Consider the following 22,816-nt stretch of genomic DNA (forward strand, 5'->3'; position numbering starts at 1 on the left):
AAAATATGACAACCATATATATATATATATATATATATATATATATATATATATATATATATATATATATATATATATATATATATAATTATAAATAAAGTATTCTCACTCTCTTAATCAACAAATGCAAGATTTAAAACAGTAACATTTATAAAAATAGTAAATCTCGCTATTAATTTATTAATTCGAATTAAGGCACGAATAAAACGGTCTTTGGTTATTTTTTATTTTTTTTTTTTTTTAGATATTTAGATTTTACAGTCTCGATCTTTGGCATCGGGCTGTACCGATTATTTTTTATACGAATTTATTTTTTAGGATTTAAATAAAATTACTTTTTAATTTTAAACTTAGTTAATAAACTTTTATTTAAAGAAATATGAGCGACGGTGAAAAATTTATTTTTGATTGGATAGATTATTTAAAAACACTTTTAATTTATTGAAAATAAAAAAAAATGGAGATTTCATTAAGCCAGGAATCGAACCCGATTCTGTTAATTCCAGAGTTTTTTCCCTCTAATGTTTTTTTCAAACTAAATTTTAAATATTAAATTGATACTTTTTAACTTGCAAAAACACCCCTAAATAATTTTGTAATGTTTAAAAAATTTTTTAATTGCGCTCATAGATCTTTAAGTATCCAAATAACTTATAGTATCCATAAATTACCCAAGCAGATTAAAAAACAAGCAATAAAAAAAGATCTCCAATAGAACAAATTGTACTGTAAGTATTTCCTGATAAAAAAACGTAACATAAATGCAAATTCACGAAATCTAAGGATGTTGTTCAGTACTGTGAACATCCATCCCCTGAACGAGAGGAAGGGGAAGCGGAGAAATAGAATTGTCCATTTCTTCATTCTCCGGCAGGTCAATTTCCCCGGTTCCGAGATTGACGCCGCTCAGATCTCTGACATTTCCGGGCAAGTAGTCCTTCCAGCTGCGGAACAGATACCTCGTGAACTTCCTGAGCTGGCGGAACTTGCAGTAGGTGGCGCCTTCTGCAGACTCGAGCTGCTGTGTCTGAATGAGAAAGCCCTTCTCCTTGAAAGTCTGCTCGAGCTTTTCCCTCTGGAGGGACTTGCGGGTCTTCCTCTTCTTGCGAACATCATCAGGGTGCTGATGAATCTGATTCTGGTTCTGACTGGCCCTCGACGGCGAAGATCCAGGATCCAGCAGGACTGGAGCAGAAATTTTCTCCCCAGCGGCGCTTAAAAATGTCCCAGCCGCTGATCCGCTGGCTTGCTGCAGCGACTCCCTCGGAAAGAACTCATAACCTCTCATGCTTTTGTCCCCGGTTCCGCTGTAGTACCTGAAGTTCCCGCCAGAGTCAACGCTCAGGCTCTTCTTCTCCTGCAAGCTCGGCTTGGCGCCGCCGGTGAACTTGAATTTGCAAATGCTGACCTCTGTCGCAGGGTTGTTCGTGTTCTCGCTCGGAATCGGCGGAATGAAGATTGCCGAGCGCTTCCGCTTGGTCGGCTGTTGGTGCGTAAGCGGCGCGATCCGCTTCGTCCGCGGCGACACTGGAACACCCGCAGGAACCATCGCGGACACTGGGCTCGTCGGCGAGGAAGACGACGAGGACGAAGAGGAGGATGAAGATATCGCCGCTTTTGGAACTATCTTCTGTTCCTTCTGTTCCGTCATATTTTCTCCCATCTTCTGGTAGTACAGGAACTGCGACTGCAGCGCCATTGGGTTTATTAACACTCCGTTAGGCCAGTACACTACATTTTTATCATTAGTGTTACTATTAGAACTATCATTGCTCCCAGAACTGACCCGAGTTTTGGAAAGTCCAATACACTCTATTTCTTCGCCATCTTCACTGCAAGTTTCACTTTTAATAACACCGGATTCATAGACACCGTGTTTTTTTGATAATCTGATCTTTAATTGGTTAAGATCTTTTATACACAAATTAAGTGGTTCATCTTGTTCACGTTCTTCTTCTGTTGCAGCTAATCGACGTTCCTGAGTCAGTCGTTTTTCTAACAAGCTACTTATTCTATTTTGGATGTCTGTTCGTTGAAGTGGAACTTGAGGAGTTGTTGGTACGTTATTATTATTATTATTATTATTATTATTATTATTATTACTATTATTATTACTATTTATCGTATTGTTGTTAAGATTATTATTATTATTATTATTAAAATTATCATTAGACGAATAATTTTTTTTATCATCATGCCCAGGCGTGCCAGGAAGAATAGTTCCATAATTTTTATAAATAAGGTGACAAATATCAGCCTTCTTAGGCTTCCTTCCCCTCCGAGGTTTGCTGTTCTCCAAGGTGATCTCCCCCATGTACGGCAAGTCTGAGTACTTCATGGGAGGTCTTGTAGATTGAGCTGCCACTGGCTGGTAATGATTATTGTTATTACTGGTATTATTATTATTATTATTATTATTATTATTATTATTATTATTGTTGTTGTTGTTGTTGTTGTTGTTGTTGGTGTCGTTAAGATGCTGAGAATAGGGATGAGAAGTAATGACGGATCTCCTTAGGTTCGGGTGGAGCTCCGGGCAAGTCAGAGGCTGTCGGGGGCAGAGTTCTTGCTGCATGGCGGCGATTCTCTGCAGCCACCCTTGGACCTCCGGTGAAGCCGGGCTGGAAGTTGGAGTCGATGTCGATGTTGCTGGAGTCGCTGGACTTTGGATCAGAGACTCCGGGCCTTGGAGAGGCGAGTTCAGCGCTTCTTGGGCTAGAGCCGCTTCGTAGTGGTCCAGGTACTCTGGAGGGAGCGCTTGGTGGTGAAATTTTAACTTCCAGCGGGATTTTCTTCGGCCTCGGCTGGAACATAATTTAATTTATTTTTAAAATTAGTCAATAAAAATTTATTTTAAAGATTTTTTATAAAATTTAATTTTTTAAAAATTATTTTATTAAATTTTTGACTAATTTTTCTTTGGTTCAAAATTTTTATAAAAAATATCAATAAAAATTTTTTTTTATGGACTTGAAAAATTTTTTTTTATTAAATTTTATTTTTTAATCAATTTATAAAGTTGTAAAAAATTTTTTAATTAAATTTCATTTTTAATTATTTTTAATTCTTTTAAACATTTTAAATATTTTTAAATTAATTTTTTTACAAAAAAAACATTTTTTTTTCAATCTAGGGCAATTAAAAAATTTTTAAAAGTAAAATTACAACAATATTTAAAAATTAAAGAAATAATTTTTATAGCCCAAAATTTCCATAAGAAAAATGAAAAATTAATGGAACTAAGTCCATAACTCTGAGGTAAAATGTTTGCAGTGAATGAGAATGATAAAGCGGTGGTAGGTGAGACGGTAGATGGTTGTTTTTATTCGACTGGGATAAAAGAACCTGTTCTGCTGTATGTGGAAGGTACATTGAAGCAATTCATTCATACGAATGCTGATGATTCCTCCTTAGCCAATAAATTCTCCAGATTTCGACATTTCAAGCTCATCAGCTCAAATAAACTCAACTTTTTCGGTATTTTATAAAAATCAATTATTATAATTACCTGGTCCTGGACCTGGCGTCTTTGTCGTGATTGGCCCGCTCGGCGGAGCCAGACTCCGACTGCGGAGGGGCACTATCGTGACCGGCATGATGGAGATGAGTTACAGAAGTAATTTCTGCGAGCGGACTCGCTTTCGGGTCTTGCTGACTGGTAAGTGCCTCATTAGAGCCCGATCTTGACATCCCCAGGACGCTAAAAAATTTATCTTTTATTCATTTCTTCTCACTATTTATTTATTTATCATTTTTTCGGATTCTTAAAAAACTTACCTCGTGTTTTTACAGCTCTTACGACGCTCCTCGTCTTCCTTCGGCTCCTGCTTGACCGCCATTGGAGCCACTACTGCCAGGGGGCTCTGCACAAGTGGAGAGTGCTGCTGATAAGGCGAGCTGTCCGTCAACGAGCCATCTACGCCTATTCCAGTAGTATGTGCGCGAGGCACTTGCTCAGTCTGCATAATTCCCCCTGAAAATACAATTTTAAATTTTTATTTTATTGCAGATTTTTTTCATTAATTATTTTGGACATTTTTAAGCCTCTTTATCGCTTCAGACACTTTTTTTAAGATTAGGTCTTCGAGTTTCTCGGCAAATGAACCGATAAATGGTCACTTTGTGTCAGGTCTACCTTTTTTTTATTTATTTAATGATAATTCATTTTTTTAAATGTTTAAAAATTATTTTTTTTTAGCTAAATAATTTTAATGGATAATTTTAGCTCATTTTTTAAAAAATTAAAAAATTGAAAGACTAAAAAAAAAATATTTGGACAAATTTTGTAAAAATTGTAGAAATTAATAGATAAAGTTTTTTTTTAATAAAAAAAAATTTTTTAAATGTAATTTTTTGGAGATTTTTATAATTTTTTAATTGATCTTTTTTTTTTTTTTGTGGATATTTTGAGCAAAAAAATGAAAAAATTATAATTTTAATTATTTTTTTATTAAAAAATGCATTTTAAAAAACAGTAAAAATTTAGACAGAAATTAAATTTATTAAAATTATAATTTAAATTTGTCCTTAGTAAAATTTACATTATAAAATCTTAAAATTCAACTGTAAAATTTATTTTTATGAATTATATTAACAGTTCAAAATTTTTTCCTCAAATTTAGAATTATATTATAGATGTTTACTGCTTAATAAAATTTATAAACTTAATTTAAGTCTCAAAATTTTTTATTGATCTAAAAATAGAAAAATTATAAAATATAAAATTTATAAATAAATAAATATTGCAGTGAGACCAGAAGGGCATCGAAAAATATGAATATATTTATAGATCGGCGTTTTTTGTTAAGCAAGAATAAAAAAAAAAAAAAAAAAAAAAATGTATAAATAGTGTTTTTATAAAAGAGAGCGAAGAATAAGGTAAAATGAATTGTAAAATATAATAAGTAAACTATTAATAGCGGCGTAGATATCCGCTGGCATGACGCCACTATTTTGGGTTTGTCTCTCTCAAATTTCTCACGCCATATTTGGTATTATGGTGCTACTTGGAATTGTATTCCACTAGTGTTGCGTTGCTTCTTTATAACTTTTATATACATGTACTTAGTCTGTTCCTCACTTACGAGCAGCTTCTCACACCACCCCACTAAGTACGTCCCAAATTACCCGCGATTCACGGATCCGTCGCTCTACAAATAGAATCCCGATTTACTTGAAAAAATTTAACATTATGCGCAAACCATATTCTTCTTTTAAATATTAAATCTATTGATTTTTTTTTTTTTTTTTTAATTATTTATGTATATAGTTATTATTATTACTATTATTATAATTGTTGTATGTCACAATTGCATGACAATGATCTAGTCAATCGATCATGCGCGACAGATTACCATCAATGATAAACAGTTAATATTTATATATTTAAATATATCAACGTCGACATTCTACTCCTACATTTTATTAAATTAATTTATATATTGCTAATTTTAATTTATTAATGTTAGCTGTCAAAAAAAAATTTTATTTTGCAAAAAAAAATTAAAAATTATTATAAAATAAAATTTTGATTTATTAAATAATGATTTTTGTTTAAATATTGCACTGTACTTTCTTAAATATTGACTTTTTTAAAGATATAAGCTCATCTTGATGTTACACTCGTCAAGAGCTTTCATTTGAGTACCCACATGTATTTTCATATATTTTTCATATATACATATATGTAATATATATAAATATATGAAAAATTGATGTGGGTATTCAAATGAAAGCTCTTGATGAGTGTAACATCGAGATAAGCTTATATCTTTAAAAATTTCAAAATTTCACAAGATAAAAGGTCATTTCTTAATTATCTATTTAGAGATAATTTTCAAATGCAGCCTAAATAATCATAATAAATTGACTGTCGGTGAGAATAAAATTAAACTTTGAAAAAGCACAAATTCAAGTCAAGACCTTTGCAATGACACTAAATTTCACTAAAAAAAATTGATTTTAAAAAATAATTTTTTTAATTGAAAAAAAAAAAATAAAAATATGAAAAAAAAAATTTTTTTATGACTCCAAAATTTAATTAACTTATTAAAAATATAAAAATAAAAGTACCTGTAACGGGAAAAGCGTTTTCCGGCAACATGTACACAGCAAATATCAAAACTTAGATAAATAAATTAAATAACAAAATAATAATCCACTTATTGGCATATCACAAATCTGAAAACTATAAACTGTCGTTGGAGTAAAATAACAAATGTTGATCAGATAAAAATGTAAGGTGGCGGTTCGAGCAACCCCGGCTAGGCCGAGAGTCACGAGAGTACTCTGTTAGAGGTTGAGCCTGAGCAATGTTGAGCCGCGGGGGCGCGGACGTATATGCTCGATTTGGGCGGATGGAAATCTGAGATTGCTCCATATCGGGCAACGTGCCCAAGCGAGCCCACTAAAGCTCAACTTAACTGTTGAATATCGCGGAACACTCTTGCTAGTGATATACTGATGTAGTTATATAGTTATATAGTCATACGGCGTAATATAGCTTGTTTACTCTTTAATTTCACTGTTACGATTATATATTACACATATTAAGTGATATCTCGAGCCTCGACACACGACTGGCGGTCTAGTCCCGCGGTGTATAGTAGTTTTAGTCGATCTTTCCCACTTACTCAACATCCGAGTCGAGGTATATTTAAATGTCATCGTTTATCGTAATACAAACGTATAAATATATACGCTTATAAAAAAAATTATTTATTATTATTGAATTTACTTATTTGGAAAGATTTTTTGTTAATTTTTTAGAAAAAAAAATAAATTAATTTTTATTTTATGAAAAAATTTAGTGGATTAGGCTTTTGGCGCTCGTGTGTGAACATACACTCTTTGCTCGTTGCGCCAACCTCACTTATACCCGAAAACCCCCCTCCACTCAGTTACAAACTTAAATCTACTGTCAACATGTGGCGATCCATTTTTTTAATTATTTTTTGAATATTTTTTGGCGAATAGCGGGAAACATAAGCTTTAAAGTGGTATTTTTATTTTTAACTTTGCTAAATAATTAAAAGAGGTCTAACCGTGGCACTAAAAAAAAACACCCAAAAGAAATAACACTTATGATAGTTAAAAAATATTTATCAACAGTTGATTAATTTATTTTTAATTAATATATCTTGTTGAAGGCAAGATCTATAGATCATTAATAAAAAAAAATAATCCGATTATTTTTAATAATAAATATACGATAGAGTAATTATTTTAATTGGAAAATAAAAAAATTCAGTTACTTATTACAACGATTGTTTTATTATTTATTTTATTTTTTAAATATTTGTTATTTAAAAAATAATTAATTATTGTGATCTAATTGAATTATCTATTTAAATTATCGGGGGTTATTAAAAGTCTCAAAGTTATTTTATTTTTCCACAACAAATTTTTATCACACAGTTATTTTATTTTTATCAACAGTTATCAAAGTTACCAAATATTTATCAACTATTAATAAATAGTCTTTAATAAAAAATTTATTAATTAGTAGTCAATAATTATTAAGGCATCTGATGTTAAAAAAAAATTTATCAACAGTTAATAAAGCCGGTAAAATATTTAAGGGGCACACCTAGTGTGAAATTTCGAAAAAGTCGATTTTTTTTTTTTTTCATATTTCGGTAGATTACACCTTTAAAAATAACATATTAAAATTTCAAATCGATATATCAAATAGTTTTTGAGTTATAACATTTTAAAGAGCAGCCGCTCGGCAGCTAGAGTGTCATTAGCTGCGAGACGTACCTGAAGTATTGTTCAGAGTCTACTGTCTCTTCCAGCCCCTATAACACGATTCCAGTTTCTATTGTTGGCTCTCAGGTATACAAAAATATATCATTATAATAATTTCTACAAATTTCTAGAAATTTTTCGTTTACTGCCACGTAAATTATTTTCGGAGCCAGACACATTTAGTCTCATTGTGATCGTTGTATCGAGCGCATCATAATTTTACACGTGCTATTTTCTTGAAAATGAGTGATCAATCTTCATATTCAAATAAAAAAGAAACTCACAATGTTCCTAAGCATCGATCAATTGCGAAAAAACGCAAGTTTACCGGAAATAGATTTACATTTGAGCAATCTACTGCGAATACCAGAACGTCCGCAGAAAAGCTATTACAAAATAATGACAATAATGTTGTGATTGACCCATCTCATGGATATTGTATTTTGCAATTTTTATCAGTTTTTAGTGCAATTAGTAATTTAGTGGTGTGTAAAACCTGTCAAAAAAAAGTTACTTTCAATCAAGCAAGTTCAAGAGGCCTAGGGTTCAAAATTGCTATTATTTGTGAATGTGGCAATTCGTATATTAATTCTGGACCAATGATTAATAACGCATTTGAAATAAATAAACGTATTGTTGCTGTGATGCGTCTATTGGGCATCGGAATAAATGGGATAAATCTTTTCTGTGGATTAATGGATTTAGCATGCAAATTTTACGACCAAACTTTTGCGGGATGTTTTACGAATTTACAGATTGCAGCCGAAACTGTTTGTAAGCTCAGTATGCAGCAAGCTATAAATGAAGAAAAAGAGCTTACATTAAAGAAAGAAAATTCGGAGACAAATTTGACTGTTAGCGGCGATGGTACCTGGAAAAAACGTGGCCATACTTCCCGTTTCGGAGTAGTTACGCTGGCAGGAAAATACAGCAAGAAAATTCTTGATTCATGCGTAAAATCTACATATTGTCAGAGTTGTGTTTTTGGAAGAAAAAAAAGATAGCGAACCTGAAGATTATGAGGAATGGCTATCATTACACGATGAAGAATGTGATGCCAATCATAAAGGATCTGCCTCAAAAATGGAAGTGGATAGTGTAAAAGACATGTTTGGTCGTTCCATTAGTAAATATGGTGTAAAATATACCCGCTATATTGGTGATGGTGATAGCGCTACCCACAAAGGACTTATAGATTTGAATCCTTATGATATTCCTGTTGCTAAATTGGAATGCTATCTACATGTGAAAAAAATAATGGGAACACGTTGCCGAAGTGTAAAGAACATTAATAAGAAATTAACAATACTCAAAACAACAATGAAAGCTACAACGGTTTACTTTGGCACTTTTCACCCACGCATCTTCATAATGGCTTCAAAACTATTGAATTGTCAAATAATTTTGCAACTGCAATATTTAATGACGGTTATTCGACAATTTTGAAGATATTCAATGTAATGGGAGTGATAGTTGGACCTGCAGCAAGAGATTTTGCGGCTCTTAAGGACGACACGAGAATACGAATCGCTGATTATCGCCAAAGGGCTTCTTCAAAAGAAGGTCGATCATCTCGAAGAAAAGCTTCTTCAGCTGAACAAGCCCTTTTCGAAGAAGAGGAAGGTGTATTATATGGCCCTGGAATAGCAGATTAGCTGTAAATATGATTTTAAACCACTTATAACAGTGGAAACGATCATTTTATCTTTAAACGCGTTTTTCTCGAAACAGCATTTTCCGAATTTGCTGCAGTGATTACTCAAAAACAAATGATCCGATCACTATCGAATTTTTTTACATGTTCTATATATAGTTCTCCGTACAATGACCTATCGATTTTTTGATCTGATCAAAAATCGAATTTTCGCAGGCCACAAACGACCAAAATTTTAGGTAAAATTCGACTATTTTTTTAAAACGCCGCCATATTGTCAATTTTTGATTTTTTTTTTTATCGTAGGTCATTGTACAGACAATATTATCTAGTTTAACGAGATATTTTTTTTTTAGATTTCATCCACGGAGAAGGCCGGAATCACTGCAGCAGTGAAGGACCTTTTTTTTTTCGCGCCGTTAGAGATCGACGATAACTTAAAAAATATTTAATTTTTTTCTACAAAAATTTCATTATGTATTCTTAAAACATGTATAAATATATTCTTAAAATTTTAAAATAATTGATAAAGTATTTTTTTTAATAAAAATTCCCAAAAATCACGTTTTTTTTAGGCCGTTACACTAGGTGTGCCCCTTAACTCGAGTCACTTAAAAGGCATTTTTAAAAATAAGATTAAACAGGAAGAATACATTAATATTATTGGATTGAAAGTGGAAAGTTTAGTTGTTGACATATTGTTGCCAGGTATTGGGACACATTTTAGCGTGGGCGAGGAGTTACTTGAGCCTATAAGGAATATAATATAATATAATATAATATGAACGCCTCCGCGCATAACTGACAGAGGGAGAATTACTAAACTTTAAAAAAATTTTTGCCGCGGGAGACATCTCGACTGCGGGCACTACTCCCACTGGTGACTCCCAGCCACGGTTTTAAGTCTCAAGTTTAAGCCTCTCGGTGTATATATATATATTACACGTTATATCCGGGTATTGTGCTCTAATGTCGATATTTCATTGATATTTTACTGAAATTTATTTCCCATTTTTTTTTTTAATTAAATTATTTCTTCCTTGAAAATTTTTTTCTTTGCTAAAATTAATTTTAAAAAATAGCAGAATTTATAGAGAGGTCAGATAAAAATGTACATTACAAGTACACGATTTTACGAGTGCAGACTGGTGGCAAAGTTAGTACTGATGGTGTGTGGGCGATATTTTTGGCTCGGAATTAGTATACGCTACGCATTGGACATCATATTCCATTATGTGCATAAATAAATAAATAAATAAATAAATGAATGAATGTATGTATGTATGCATGGAAGATTTATACATTTATTTATTTAGTGGACGAAATAATGGATAACAACAACAATAAAGCCTTAAAGTAGATTATTCTTGTACGGCTCTCGTTTGTTCCTCGAACGTGTCCTGCTGGGAGGGTAATCGTGCTTTCGAATATATGTACGCGTATTATGAGCATGAGGTATGAGGTACATGATGTTATACATATCGTACTTATTTTCTGGACGTCTATATCCCACACAGATGTCTGATATTTGCTGAGAAACATTAATATCAAAAAAAAAAAAAAAATTCAAAAGCGAGAAAAAAACTGGATCAAATATTAAATTATCACAAAAATCTCTGCAACTCCTAAAATATTGATTTTTGAGAAAAATTATAAGAATTCAAAATTGTAGCTTATTAAATTTTCTACAAAAAACATTTTCATACTATCGGGTTATCTTCAATATTTTAGGAGATACAAATTGATTTGTAACTTAAATAGTATTTAGTTAGAGTAAAATAAAAAAATTATTATCTAGTTATTATAAAAATGGCTGTAACTCCTGAAATATTGATTTTTAGGAAAAATTGTAAGAATCCAAAATTGTAGCTTATTAAATTTCTTATAAAAAACGTTACTATTTTATGGGGGCTATCTACAATATTTCAGGAGATAAACCCATAAGTTCTATTTATTAGATAACAACTCCTAAAATATAGATGTAAAAAAAAAAATATTATTGATATTCTTTTAATTTAAATCCTTACAAGATTAATTCACCTGATTACAAGACATTAGCGTAAGCATATATCAATACAGATGTAGTAAACAGATTGCGGCCTACGTTACATAATTCATCGTCTCATTAATAGATTAAAAAAATTAATAATAGTCATAAAACAAGTTAAACATTTCCAATAAAATTTTTCTTCCAATTCAACACTTAAATTTTTTCTATTAATCCTGTTTGCGTAATCACGCGACACGTACTTAAGCGTGTTTAATTAATTAAGGAAAATGTCGCGAGTTGCCCCTACAACAAACCCGACAATTAGATTAATTCACTAGATAAGCTTTTTACTTTCATCACATTTAAAATGCACCCTCGCTGTTTCCTAGAATTTAAGAACTAAAAATTCTTCAGTTTGAAATGACAAGTTAACTCTTAAAAAGCTCTCCAAAAAATGACTTCCAAAAAATCTAGCGTAGTGTTGCGTTCTTTGATAATATTCTTCAAAATTCTCGGCTTGGTGCCTTTTAGAGTGAAGATATCTTCAATAACCAGAACAATAAGTGTCAATTACAAGCTCAGAGACTCTTTTTACAATTTAATATTGTTACTGTGCTTGATCGCGGCGTTTTATTACCACAACATCAAAAATATGGGAGTAAAATTTGAAATAAAGTCTATAAATGATTTCTCTAAAACAGTTTACGTAATAATGGACAATATTACCGCGGCAATTATACTTTTGAGCTACGCAAAAAATCAACGGGCTGCTACCGACATCTTCAGACGTTTAATCTCACTTTCTTCTGATTTGTCCGACGCAAATTTGGCTCCAAAAAAATTTCTAGCGGAAGAAACTTCAATTTGCAATTTAAAAAGTGGAAAAATGATTTTTATAATAACTATTCAAATTTTTCTGACGATTTTTCTGTTCGTCCTCGAGATACTTCAGAACCAACGCACTCCGCTGTACAACATCTCGCGGTCAATCCCGCTGTTTATTATCGCGTGTTTTGTGATACAGTACGCGGTGGTTGTGATTCACCTTGAGGATCTATTCTGTAAGATGAACTCCGCGCTTTTGAGGATCAAAAATTTGGCAAAGTGCAGCCAAATTGAAATTGAGCCGGAAAGAAGCTTGGAAGGGTTGAAAAAAGTTGTGAGGATTTATCGCAGGCTCAGGGAAGTCTGTGAAATGGTTTCCAATTTTAATTCCTGGCCAATTTTGTTCGTTTTTATTCATTTCTGCCCCGCGCTTACTTATAGCTGTTGGAGGCTTTATAATAATTTTAGCGAGGATAAAGTTTTGGAGACTTTGTCGAAGAATAATATTAAGGGTCTGATGACTGTGATTTGGATTGTCAAAAATTTGTATCCTATCTCTGCGCTGATTGTTTCAATTACAATGTTATTGTTTCAGGTTATTATTGTTTTGATTAATATTAATTTTTATTCATATTTTTTTTCTTCAATTTTTCTTTTTTTCTTCTTAACAAAATAATTTAATTCTTCTATTTTTTTTAACAAACTAAATTAATTTTTTTTTTTTCAGGTGACTAAAATAGAGAAAATAGTTTGTGAAATTGGTAGATCTTCTCCAAATGTTAGAATCAGAGATCAGGTGGAAAAAATAATTAATAAAAATTATTTTAATTTATAATAAAATAATTTATAATATAATTTATTTTAGGCAGAACAATTTGCCATGGAATTACTTCACAAAAACATAAATTTCAACGCTTTTGGATTTTTTTCGCTCAGGGGATCTTGTCTTATCTCAGTAACTATCACAATTTTTTTTTTTTTTATTTATTTTTAATCAATTATTTGTTATTTATTGCAAAAAACAATTTTTTTTTTTTTTTTTTTTTTTTTTTCAGTTACTGCATACTGCGCTTAATTATACATTTATAATAATTAATAACAGTGATTACAACGGAAATAATTTAACAAAATAAACAATAAAGACTGCAAAAATTAAAATTATATTTAAATTTTTATAATTAGTATTTTATTTTCAATTTTTCATCTTTAATGATAAAAATTGTAAAGTTTTTACAATAAAGAATAAAATATAAGAAACAGTGGATGAAGATAAAGATTAAGATGAATAAATTGGTGATATATGAGCCAGAGTTTTAGAGAGTAGACGCGAGTGGGTGTTGTTAATGTTATTTTAGTTCTAACCTAATTCAGTAGTTCTACAAGTAACACGATGCTTATACACTAAATATAAAATCTAGCACGCACATTTCAGGTAATACATTATTACATTCTACATTATTTAGATTTATATTTATACATCTTCTATTCAGTGGTCTGTATCGGTAACACCACGCACATTCAATCTAAATGCCCCTATTTAGACTTTTATCGCCCAATAAAATTCTCTTGCTATTTTAATAATCTTAAGAGTTATTTATAGCAATTAAATCTTGAGCTATTTTTAAATTTTATAGTTCAAGAGTTTTTAGATTAATTATTGATGGTGTAAAAGTGGCTGTAACTTTTGAAATTTTGATTTTATCAAAAAATTATAAGAGACCAAAATTATAGCTTATTAAATTTCCAACAAAAAACGTTATTATTTTATGGGGCTATCTTTAATATTTTAGGAGATATAATTTAATATGTAACTTAAACAGCCCTTAAATGGTGAAAAATAAAAAATCATTATTTAGTAATTATAAAAATGGCTGTAACTTCTAAAATATTGATTTTTGAGAAAAATTATAGGAGACTAAAATTGTAGCTTAAGAAATTTCCTACAAAAAACATTACTATTTTATGTGGCTATCTTCAATATTTTAGAAGATATAATATTTTAATTAATGCTTATTTAGTTGTAATAAAAATTTCTAAAACTTATTAAAAATAAAAATATTATTATTGTTTTTCAATAATTAAAAAATAGAGATTGAAAGTAAAAAAAAAAAAAAAAAAAAAAATACTAGCTTATATTAACAGGTTAATAAATAAATTAATTATTAAATTCTTTTAGCATTGATTATAAATAAAAATAACATTAATTTTTTTTTCTAAAATATCTAAAATAAAATAACTGAATAATGTTATTAGAGGATTAAGAAATTATAAAATTACGAGATTAAGTAAGAAGATAAAAATAATAAATAATGGGTGTATTTATTACTAATCCATTAATAAATATAAAATATAAAATAAAGTAAGATACGGTGATTGGTAATGTTAAAGAGTCAGCCATATTTTATTACAATCTGATTTGCGGATTGAAGCAGGTAGTTGATATTATATGTGTCGCGACCGGTAGCTGAATGGCAGGTGGTAAGAAATGTTGAATTGCCGTACATAAGCACTATTGGCTGGACGATGTACCTTACAATTTTATATTTTATATATAGTCAGCACTGAGAATGGGATTTAACTTGTATCAATGCAAGAGACGGCAACATTACATACATTTGTAGTTAATCGAAGGAGGAGAGTATAATATAAGGAGACCGCCGGATTTCCACATCTCTTAAACCTGCCAATCGCAACTCCATCAGATTATATTAATAAATACTTACATTTATTATGGTATGTTGACTGAAAGAAGACAGATTGGACTCGACGAATAATAATGCCGCTATTGCTACTCGTATTAACAGAGACGCCTCCTTTATATTTTTTTTATTTTAAAAATTTTTATTATTATTTTTTAAAATTAATAAATAATAATAAAAATCAAAATAATCTAAATCTCTCAAATAAAAAATTAAACTCGTGATTCTTAAGCAATTAAAATTCATTTTATATTCTTCCCAGCATTAGCGCACACGCGATGTGTTTAATGGACAAGCTGCGGCTATTCTGAGCCAAAACATTCCCGATAAACATTGCCGATGATTAAGAGATACAATGAACATTAAACTTTGCACCTCAGCACCGTTACAGCCTTTATTTTTGCTTACTATTATTGCAGACACGCCATCATTTAACTTAAAGTCACTTGTATATATGCTGTTTGTACATCTCTTCGTACCGAGAATTCTCCTTAATAGTCTTATTCTCGATTCCTACTTAACAGACACATAGTTAAACCCACACATCCTTTTAATTTAGTATTTAATATTCAATTTTTGCATTTTTTAATTATAAATAATTTTTTTTTTTATATATTTACACTGAAAACAAAAATTAATTTGAATCAAGACAAAAAATTGTTCTTGAATTAAGTAAAAATTTTTTAGTTTAAGAATTTTTCTACTCAAATAAAAAATATGAAATTCTTCAAAATTGATTCAAATAAATTTTTTTTTTTTTTTCTGTGTATATAAAATTATTTATAATCTGATTCCCGATGCAACATTTGCAGCTCCGTTTTTTGCCTGATTAGAAAAGTAAATAATAATATAATAAAATGTAATTCAATGCGAAATGTATATTAGAATTTAATGACCGATAGGAAATACGAGCAGTATATATTTAATGAATAAATTCATTTTTATTAATCGAGGATAAAAATAAAAAAAATTAAAAAGCTCGAGCTCGTATTTGCTATCGGCATTCCTTAAAGGCACAGGTGTGGTATATAAGGTTGATTCTCGGGATTCCTTCTAAGAATTCTCACGGAGCTGTTGTATCAGTACATTACTTTTAATTGTGTGTGTGTGTGTGTGTACGTATTATTGTCGTCATCTCCGAGCTCGTGGGCGAACAAGATGTTCAGATGCATCATTCTAACAGATCTCTCTTGATGTTATTATTTTATCTGTTTAAATATTTTAAAATAAAGCCTGTAAAATATTTCTAAATTTTTAAAAGTCCAACAAATGAATTGACAGTTTAGTTGGAGTACTGTACAGGACATTTAGCTTCCAAGAGCCGATTGCAAGCCCATTTATTAAAGCTGCATCAGAGTATCCACCATGAAAGACACTGGAGACCTCGAGCAGGACGGAAAACTCGTTTGGTTCCATTCAGCAGACGATCTTGAGAAAAAAAGGCGCCCAAAAGGAACAAGAGCGAAGAAGAAAGAACAAGAAGAACAAGTTGAGAAGCGGATGGCGTCCCTTGGTTCTTTTCATTCATCAAATACCACATTCCCCGGCTAAATGTCTCAGTGTGTCTGTTCCGAGCTCCGTGTGTGTATAATTGCTGATGCACAAATATCTCGCTATATATATATATATATATATATATATATATATATATATATATATATATATATATTTGTATGTATGTATCTTGCGGATAGTTCTGCGGCGGAGGAAATTTATCAAAGTGGACATCAAGTACTCGACGTTAAAATACAACCCAGTTTACATTCCTCTATCCTTTTCTTGCAAAGTTAAATACTAGATTTTTTCGCGTAATTTATTTGAGTAATGCTCGGTAAGAGGACTGAAGAACCCAAGAATTAGATTGATTGAAAATTATTTTTATTACTCGGGATTAAGTTATTCAACTTGAGGATTTAATAAATATGTTCAAATAAAATTTATGACTACTGACTAATGTCACTGGCTCATCTCATTCAAGGAAAATTCATTTTTAACGATTAAAATCATTTTTGGATATCTAGAAAAAATTTTCAACCTTTAAAATCATTTTTAAGAATTTTTTTTTTCATAATTTAAGATTTAAGGCATATAAATTATTGAAAATATTTTTTTTTGCAAAATTTTTATTTATTTATAGTTGACAAGTCACAGAAGTTACATACTGACTGTAAGGTTGCTAATTATATATTATTGATTAGAAAAATAATTTAAAAAAATTTTTTTATTAGTTAAATACTTATTCTCTTGACTTAAATTAATTTTTATTTAATAAAAAAATTATTTTAGAGTTTTTTAATCTTTTGAATCAATTAAAAAATTTTTAATTGTAAATTTAACTTGATAAAATTCTTAAAAATAATTTTTCTTCAAAATAAATATAATTTTTAATCAATAAAAAAAAATAACAAACTGTTTTTCTAATAAACTGAAACATCTTCAGCACAATTCCTCAGAATGACATTAGCAGAATAAACGACAACCTTTAAGCTCGATAAGATGGCCATTGAGGTGAAATAGAGTAGGTATCTATCCATAAGATCTAGCTAGCATCTCAATGGAGTGAATCGGTAAGTGAAGCCGAAGAACCAGGAGTAGAGGTCGTTACAGCCGTCCGGAGTTGGCGCCGTTCTGACGATCTTGTAAATCAAGTCTCGTCTTAGCAGCCGGGTTCAGGCGTCGCGTTTGTACTCATCAGCAAGAAAATAACTTTTATAAAAATACCTTTTATACTTATTAGTGATCGATGTAAGAGCGGAGGACGGTCGAGGCGTTGAGTATCAAGTACTCTTGTTTTATAACGAGAGAGACGGAGAGATGCTCCTTTCCTTGTTTGTAAAGCTGTTTGAGGACTTATATGGCATAAGGGCCATGCACACGACACTAGTCCACTGGATAAAAGTTTGTATTAAAAAGAGATGAGACAGATGAGTGGGCTGTACTGGTTAACCTGCAGCTCCACCATCAGACACATAAGTGTTATCTCTTCGATCTAATAATCCCCCCATGTTGATTTAATTTTTTTTTTTATTTTTTCTCGCAGTAATTAAGCTCTTGAATTTTTTGATTAAATTATTCGCAATTGTCGAACTTATTTCTTCACTCAATAATTAATTTTTAGCATGAAAATTTTTTTTTCTTTAAAAATAATTAGATTTTTCAAGAGTGATCTGAGTGAAAAAAATCCAGATAGTAGCTAGTATAATCTAGATTATAATGAGTATAATCTAAATTATAATGAGTATATATTATAATCTAGATGTTTTTTAACTACAATTTAAAAATTTTTTTTTCACCACAGATATCATTGAGTATAATCTGGGATGATATCCAGTGTCACCTTGTTCTTTTAGTGTACAGAATTTGATTTAAAAACTTCTTGCACCGAAAAAATTTTAAGAAAGACAAAAATAATTTTTTTGGCTCAAGAAACTTTGACTTTTCAAAGAAATTCAAGAAATTTTCAACCTTAATAATTTCTTGAGCCAACAAAATTTACTCTCCAGTCAAGAATTTTTTTTTTTCAATGCAGGATATGAGTATCATTATATACATAAATCAGTTTTAACTGGACTATAAACCATTTAAAACGTATTGCCTTTGATTGGCTCTGATAAGATAAATAAAATATATACATCCGGGATTTGTCTTTTTAATATCCAGGTATCTATTGATCATCGGCTCTTTCGCCAGTTTATAGTATATAGTATAAAGTATAATGGGCATTAAATTAATGGGGATTATAAATAAATATAACAGCACATGAATTCGTCTCCGGATAAAACTGCTCAAGAATCGAATAAGAAATCCTCTATCTCACGGCATTGAGTGGAGATACAAGACCCCAGACCCAACCGACGGTATCACGGATTGATAATCATCAACTGCGTCCCCGTTGATCAAAGTGATGCCGATGATAATAGCAACTGCACAATTAAATAATCGATTGAGGATCTTCTATCCGGGTTATTTGACACATTTTATTTTACTCATTTAGTTTTGCAAGAAGCTTTTTAATTTATGTTTGATATATTCTTTGATGAAGATGATGATGATGATGGATTGCACATATGAATGAGTGGATGTCATATAATAGGCGCTGCCTGGAGCCGAGGGACAAAAAGTTGAAACTTACTGGGATCATCAATGGCGATCACGTGCTGATTGTGAACGCAGTTCTCATTCGTAGTACCTTCCTTACACCCAACAATTTATATATCCAGTTGTGCTCATCTCTGTTTGGTAAGGACAAGAAGAAACAGAACCCGCGCGGACGCATGAATGAAACTTTTCATTCACATTTAGAGTTTATTTAATTGTCTTGTTTAATTCATTTGTTGGACTTTTTAAAAATTTATTAATATTTTACAGGCGACAAAAGCCTAATCCACTAAATTGTATTTAAAAATTTTTTTTTATACTATTTTATTCATAAATAAATTTATGAATAAAAATATTGTACTGGAAATTTATGTGAGAATAAATCACACTGTTAATTAGTTTTGTTTGATAAAACAGGATTGCAGATTATGAAACGCAAAACATAATAGATGGATCCGTGCATGCATGCGAACGTAAGAATATATATATATATATATATATATATATATATATATATATATATATATATATATATATATATCTGTTTTGTATGGAATAGTAACTAACTATAACGGATTTGAATGATAAATAGATAGAGCAAGACGTAAAAATGAATAAATATGTCAACATATGTATGCATGTGTTTAATACTTAAAAGTTTATTGCTAGTACGCGCTCAAGATATATATATATATATATATATATATATATATATATATATATATATATATATATATATATATATATATATATATAGAGAGAGAGAGAGAGAGAGAGAGAGAGAGAGAGAGAGAGAGAGAGAGAGAGAGAGAGAGAGAGAGAGAGAGAGAGAGAGAGAGAGAGAGAGAGAGAGAGAGAGAGAGAGAGAGAGAGAGAGAGAGAGAGAGAGAGAGAGACAGACAGACAGACAGACAGACAGACAGAAACAGACAGCGGAATAGACACCTTTGCTTATATTTATGCTTTAATGCTTCTAGGAGCACTTAGAGCGGATTATTATTTAATAATAATGTTTAAAAATATTTGCATGCATTGCTCATGCTCACTTAGTTCGCTCTTAGTACCTCCGTCTTTACTAGCAATCCAATCCTATGTAATATTCGCTTATTCGTGTACCCACGCAAAATAAATTGGAATATGGTCACGTAATAATTTATGCACGATTTATGCAGGATCATTTATTTATATGTGTCAAGAGGACAAGAACAGCCAACAAGTATTAATGTTGTATATTACTTTTAACATTTTTATTATTTTATTCATAAATAGTTGTAATTTTGCTTTTTATTTATCGAATAAAATTATTACTAATTGCGCCAAGTTTTATTAAATATTAATCTTATACAGACATTTAATTTACAATTACTGTTGTTATTATTATTATTATTGAGTTTAGAAATTAATTTACCGTAAAAAACATTCAGGCCGATAAAATTATGGACGATAAAAATTTTAATTTCTGTAATTTTTGTTTATTTAAAATTTTCCTAATTTTATTAATAATTATTTCTTATTTATTTTTTTCTGATCATAAATTACCTAATTAAAAATTTTAATTGTTTGACAGTCTCTTTAAGACACTAAAAAATTACTTTATTTTATTTTCAAGTTAATACCTTAAAATTCAACTCTTCAGTTGCGAGAAATTTAACGAACATGCGCGACCTATCGGAGAATTTTTATACTACTTATTTAAAATAATTTTTAAATGACTAAACACTCTATTTTATTTTTATTGATTAAATTTTTATAATATTTTTTTATTATAAATAATTATTTATAACGAATTATTTAATATTGAATTTTTTTTTTTACATAAATTTTGTCAAATAAAATATAATTTATTGCTATTAAAAAATTATTTAAATAATAAATATAATCGTGAAAATTTTTTAACCAGAATTGACCATAAAATAATTTTTATAATTCAATTTAATTTTATCGAAAGGTCTCGAGCCATCCTTCTGCCTTTTTATGCTTTCAAATATTTTTTTACGAGCTAATAAAATTTTTTCAAAAATTTATTTAATAATTAATAATTAAAAAAAAATTAAAATAAATCTTACCATTAGTGCTTCCATAACGTATTATATTTTTATCTTTATCATAAATATTTTTAAACACTTCATTTGTCCAAGCAACCATTAAAAATAATATAAAAAAAAATCAAAAAATCACTTTTAAAAATTTAATTATCTTTCTAAACACTCACGAATATAAACATTTATTAAACCAGAAGCACGTGACCGGGTAAAAATATAAATAGTTGCTAAAAATTCCAGTCTGGAGTTAAAAAATCTAACACCGGGAATTTTTCGAGTTTTTATCACTGCTAGTGCAATAATTGATAACAATTAACGATAAACTTGGATAGGAGGAGGTGTAAGAAGCATTCTTTGATTGAACTCTCAAACAGAGTTGACTTAACTCGCGAGTTGAGACTTAACAGATCAGAGGATATGAGTATGGCAGAGCAACGCAACGTGTACAGCCCACCACACGAATGTTATTCGATATCTGACTCGGATGGAGCCCGGCTCGGGGATCTTCGACGTTTCTCGGATATTATCGCAAGATCGAGGATCAAAGCTCACCAATCACCGGGTATTTTCTTCCAATCTAAGGATTTTTTCGTTTTACCGCTAAATTAATTTTTCGCTTTTTAAATTAATTATTTATTTATGTTTTTACAAGCAAGTTGGCAATATTTTAGACGGAAGAATGCGGAGACGTCTCCGGCCGTGACGGTAAGGTTAACAGGTTAATTCAATTGTATTTTTATGAGTCATAGAAATATTTGTTTGTCTGTATGTGTGTTGATATGGGATTCGACCGAGTATTCTCTATTTTATTCTCAAACATTTTATGTATTTTAAATCTGCTCGCTTGGAGCGAGTTGTCATTAGACTGGATCTTTAAATTATACGTAATGGTACAAATTTATACGAATGATTTTTTTTTCTGTTTTTGTTGGATTTAATTAATAGAACGATTTTTTTTTTTTTTTTTTTTTTAAACAAAAATTTTAGGAGTTATGATCATTTTTTTAGTGGCTAGATAGTAAGCGCTACTTTAAAATATTGTATCTCTTAAAATATTGAAAATAGCTCCATAATATAAAAACATTATTTGTAGGAAATTTAATAAGCTACAATTTTTAATTCTTATAATTTTTTCAAAATATTATTATTTTAGAAGTTATAGCTATTATTAGAGTAATTAGATGACTTATCACTTATTATTTTTCGGTTTGGAGTAACTTTGTGAGTAAAGACACTGTAGCTCTTAGAATATTGAAGATAACCCAGTAGTATAGTAACATTTTTTATAGGAAATTTAATAACCTACAATTTTGGTCTCTTATAATTTTTTGATAAAATCAATATTTCAAGAGTTATGGTCATTTTATAAATCAAAAAGAAAAACTTTTGGATTAATAAAATTTTATTGTTAAAAATTTTTTTTTTTGATTAATTGTATTAACTAAAAAATTTTTCAATCTTTAATAATGTCAATAAATAAATTATTAAAATTTTTATCAGTCTACTTTAAATATAAATATTTAATTAAATTTAATTTTTTAATTTTTTTAAACAAACTAAACCCAAAATTAATAAATTAATTGCAGAAAAACAAAGTACCAATTAATAAACAGTTCTATCAGAGAATAAATAAATAAATAACCAGACCGTAGGACACTTGATTGCATATCGCGCAACAGGTGCGCGGAACCGCGGCGGTATGACAATACAAACAAAACTAAAAACTGAAACTGAAACATGTTGTAATTTCCTCGCTGCG

General features: G+C 30.0%; 2 protein-coding genes across 3 annotated transcripts; one reads left to right on the forward strand and one right to left on the reverse strand.

Moving 5' to 3' along the window:
* Positions 1 to 247: 247 nt before the first annotated feature.
* Positions 248 to 21,426, reverse strand: LOC141533256 (uncharacterized). 2 transcript variants are annotated; one of them, XM_074252039.1, is made up of 4 exons: positions 21,082 to 21,426; positions 3,778 to 3,973; positions 3,509 to 3,700; positions 248 to 2,804 (listed from the first exon to the last, which is right to left on the reverse strand). In XM_074252039.1, exons 1-4 carry the CDS (start codon positions 21,158 to 21,160, stop codon positions 779 to 781), a joined length of 2,493 nt encoding a protein of 830 aa, XP_074108140.1. In that variant the 5' UTR covers positions 21,161 to 21,426; the 3' UTR covers positions 248 to 778. The 2 variants fall into 2 exon arrangements, with proteins under 2 accessions (XP_074108140.1, XP_074108141.1); XM_074252040.1 differs by lacking the exon at positions 21,082 to 21,426 and adding an exon at positions 6,073 to 6,564.
* Positions 11,522 to 13,779, forward strand: LOC141533151 (uncharacterized). Its single transcript, XM_074251856.1, has 4 exons — positions 11,522 to 12,813; positions 12,946 to 13,014; positions 13,084 to 13,173; positions 13,274 to 13,779. The coding sequence occupies exons 1-4, from the start codon at positions 11,848 to 11,850 to the stop codon at positions 13,349 to 13,351; spliced, it is 1,203 nt and encodes a 400-aa protein (XP_074107957.1). The 5' UTR covers positions 11,522 to 11,847; the 3' UTR covers positions 13,352 to 13,779.
* Positions 21,427 to 22,816: the final 1,390 nt, after the last annotated feature.

The sequence above is a fragment of the Cotesia typhae genome, unplaced genomic scaffold (assembly GCF_013202065.1).
Source record: "Cotesia typhae breed Kobodo isofemale line unplaced genomic scaffold, CoteBio_Ctyphae contig_83, whole genome shotgun sequence".
Lineage (NCBI taxonomy): Eukaryota > Metazoa > Arthropoda > Insecta > Hymenoptera > Braconidae > Cotesia > Cotesia typhae.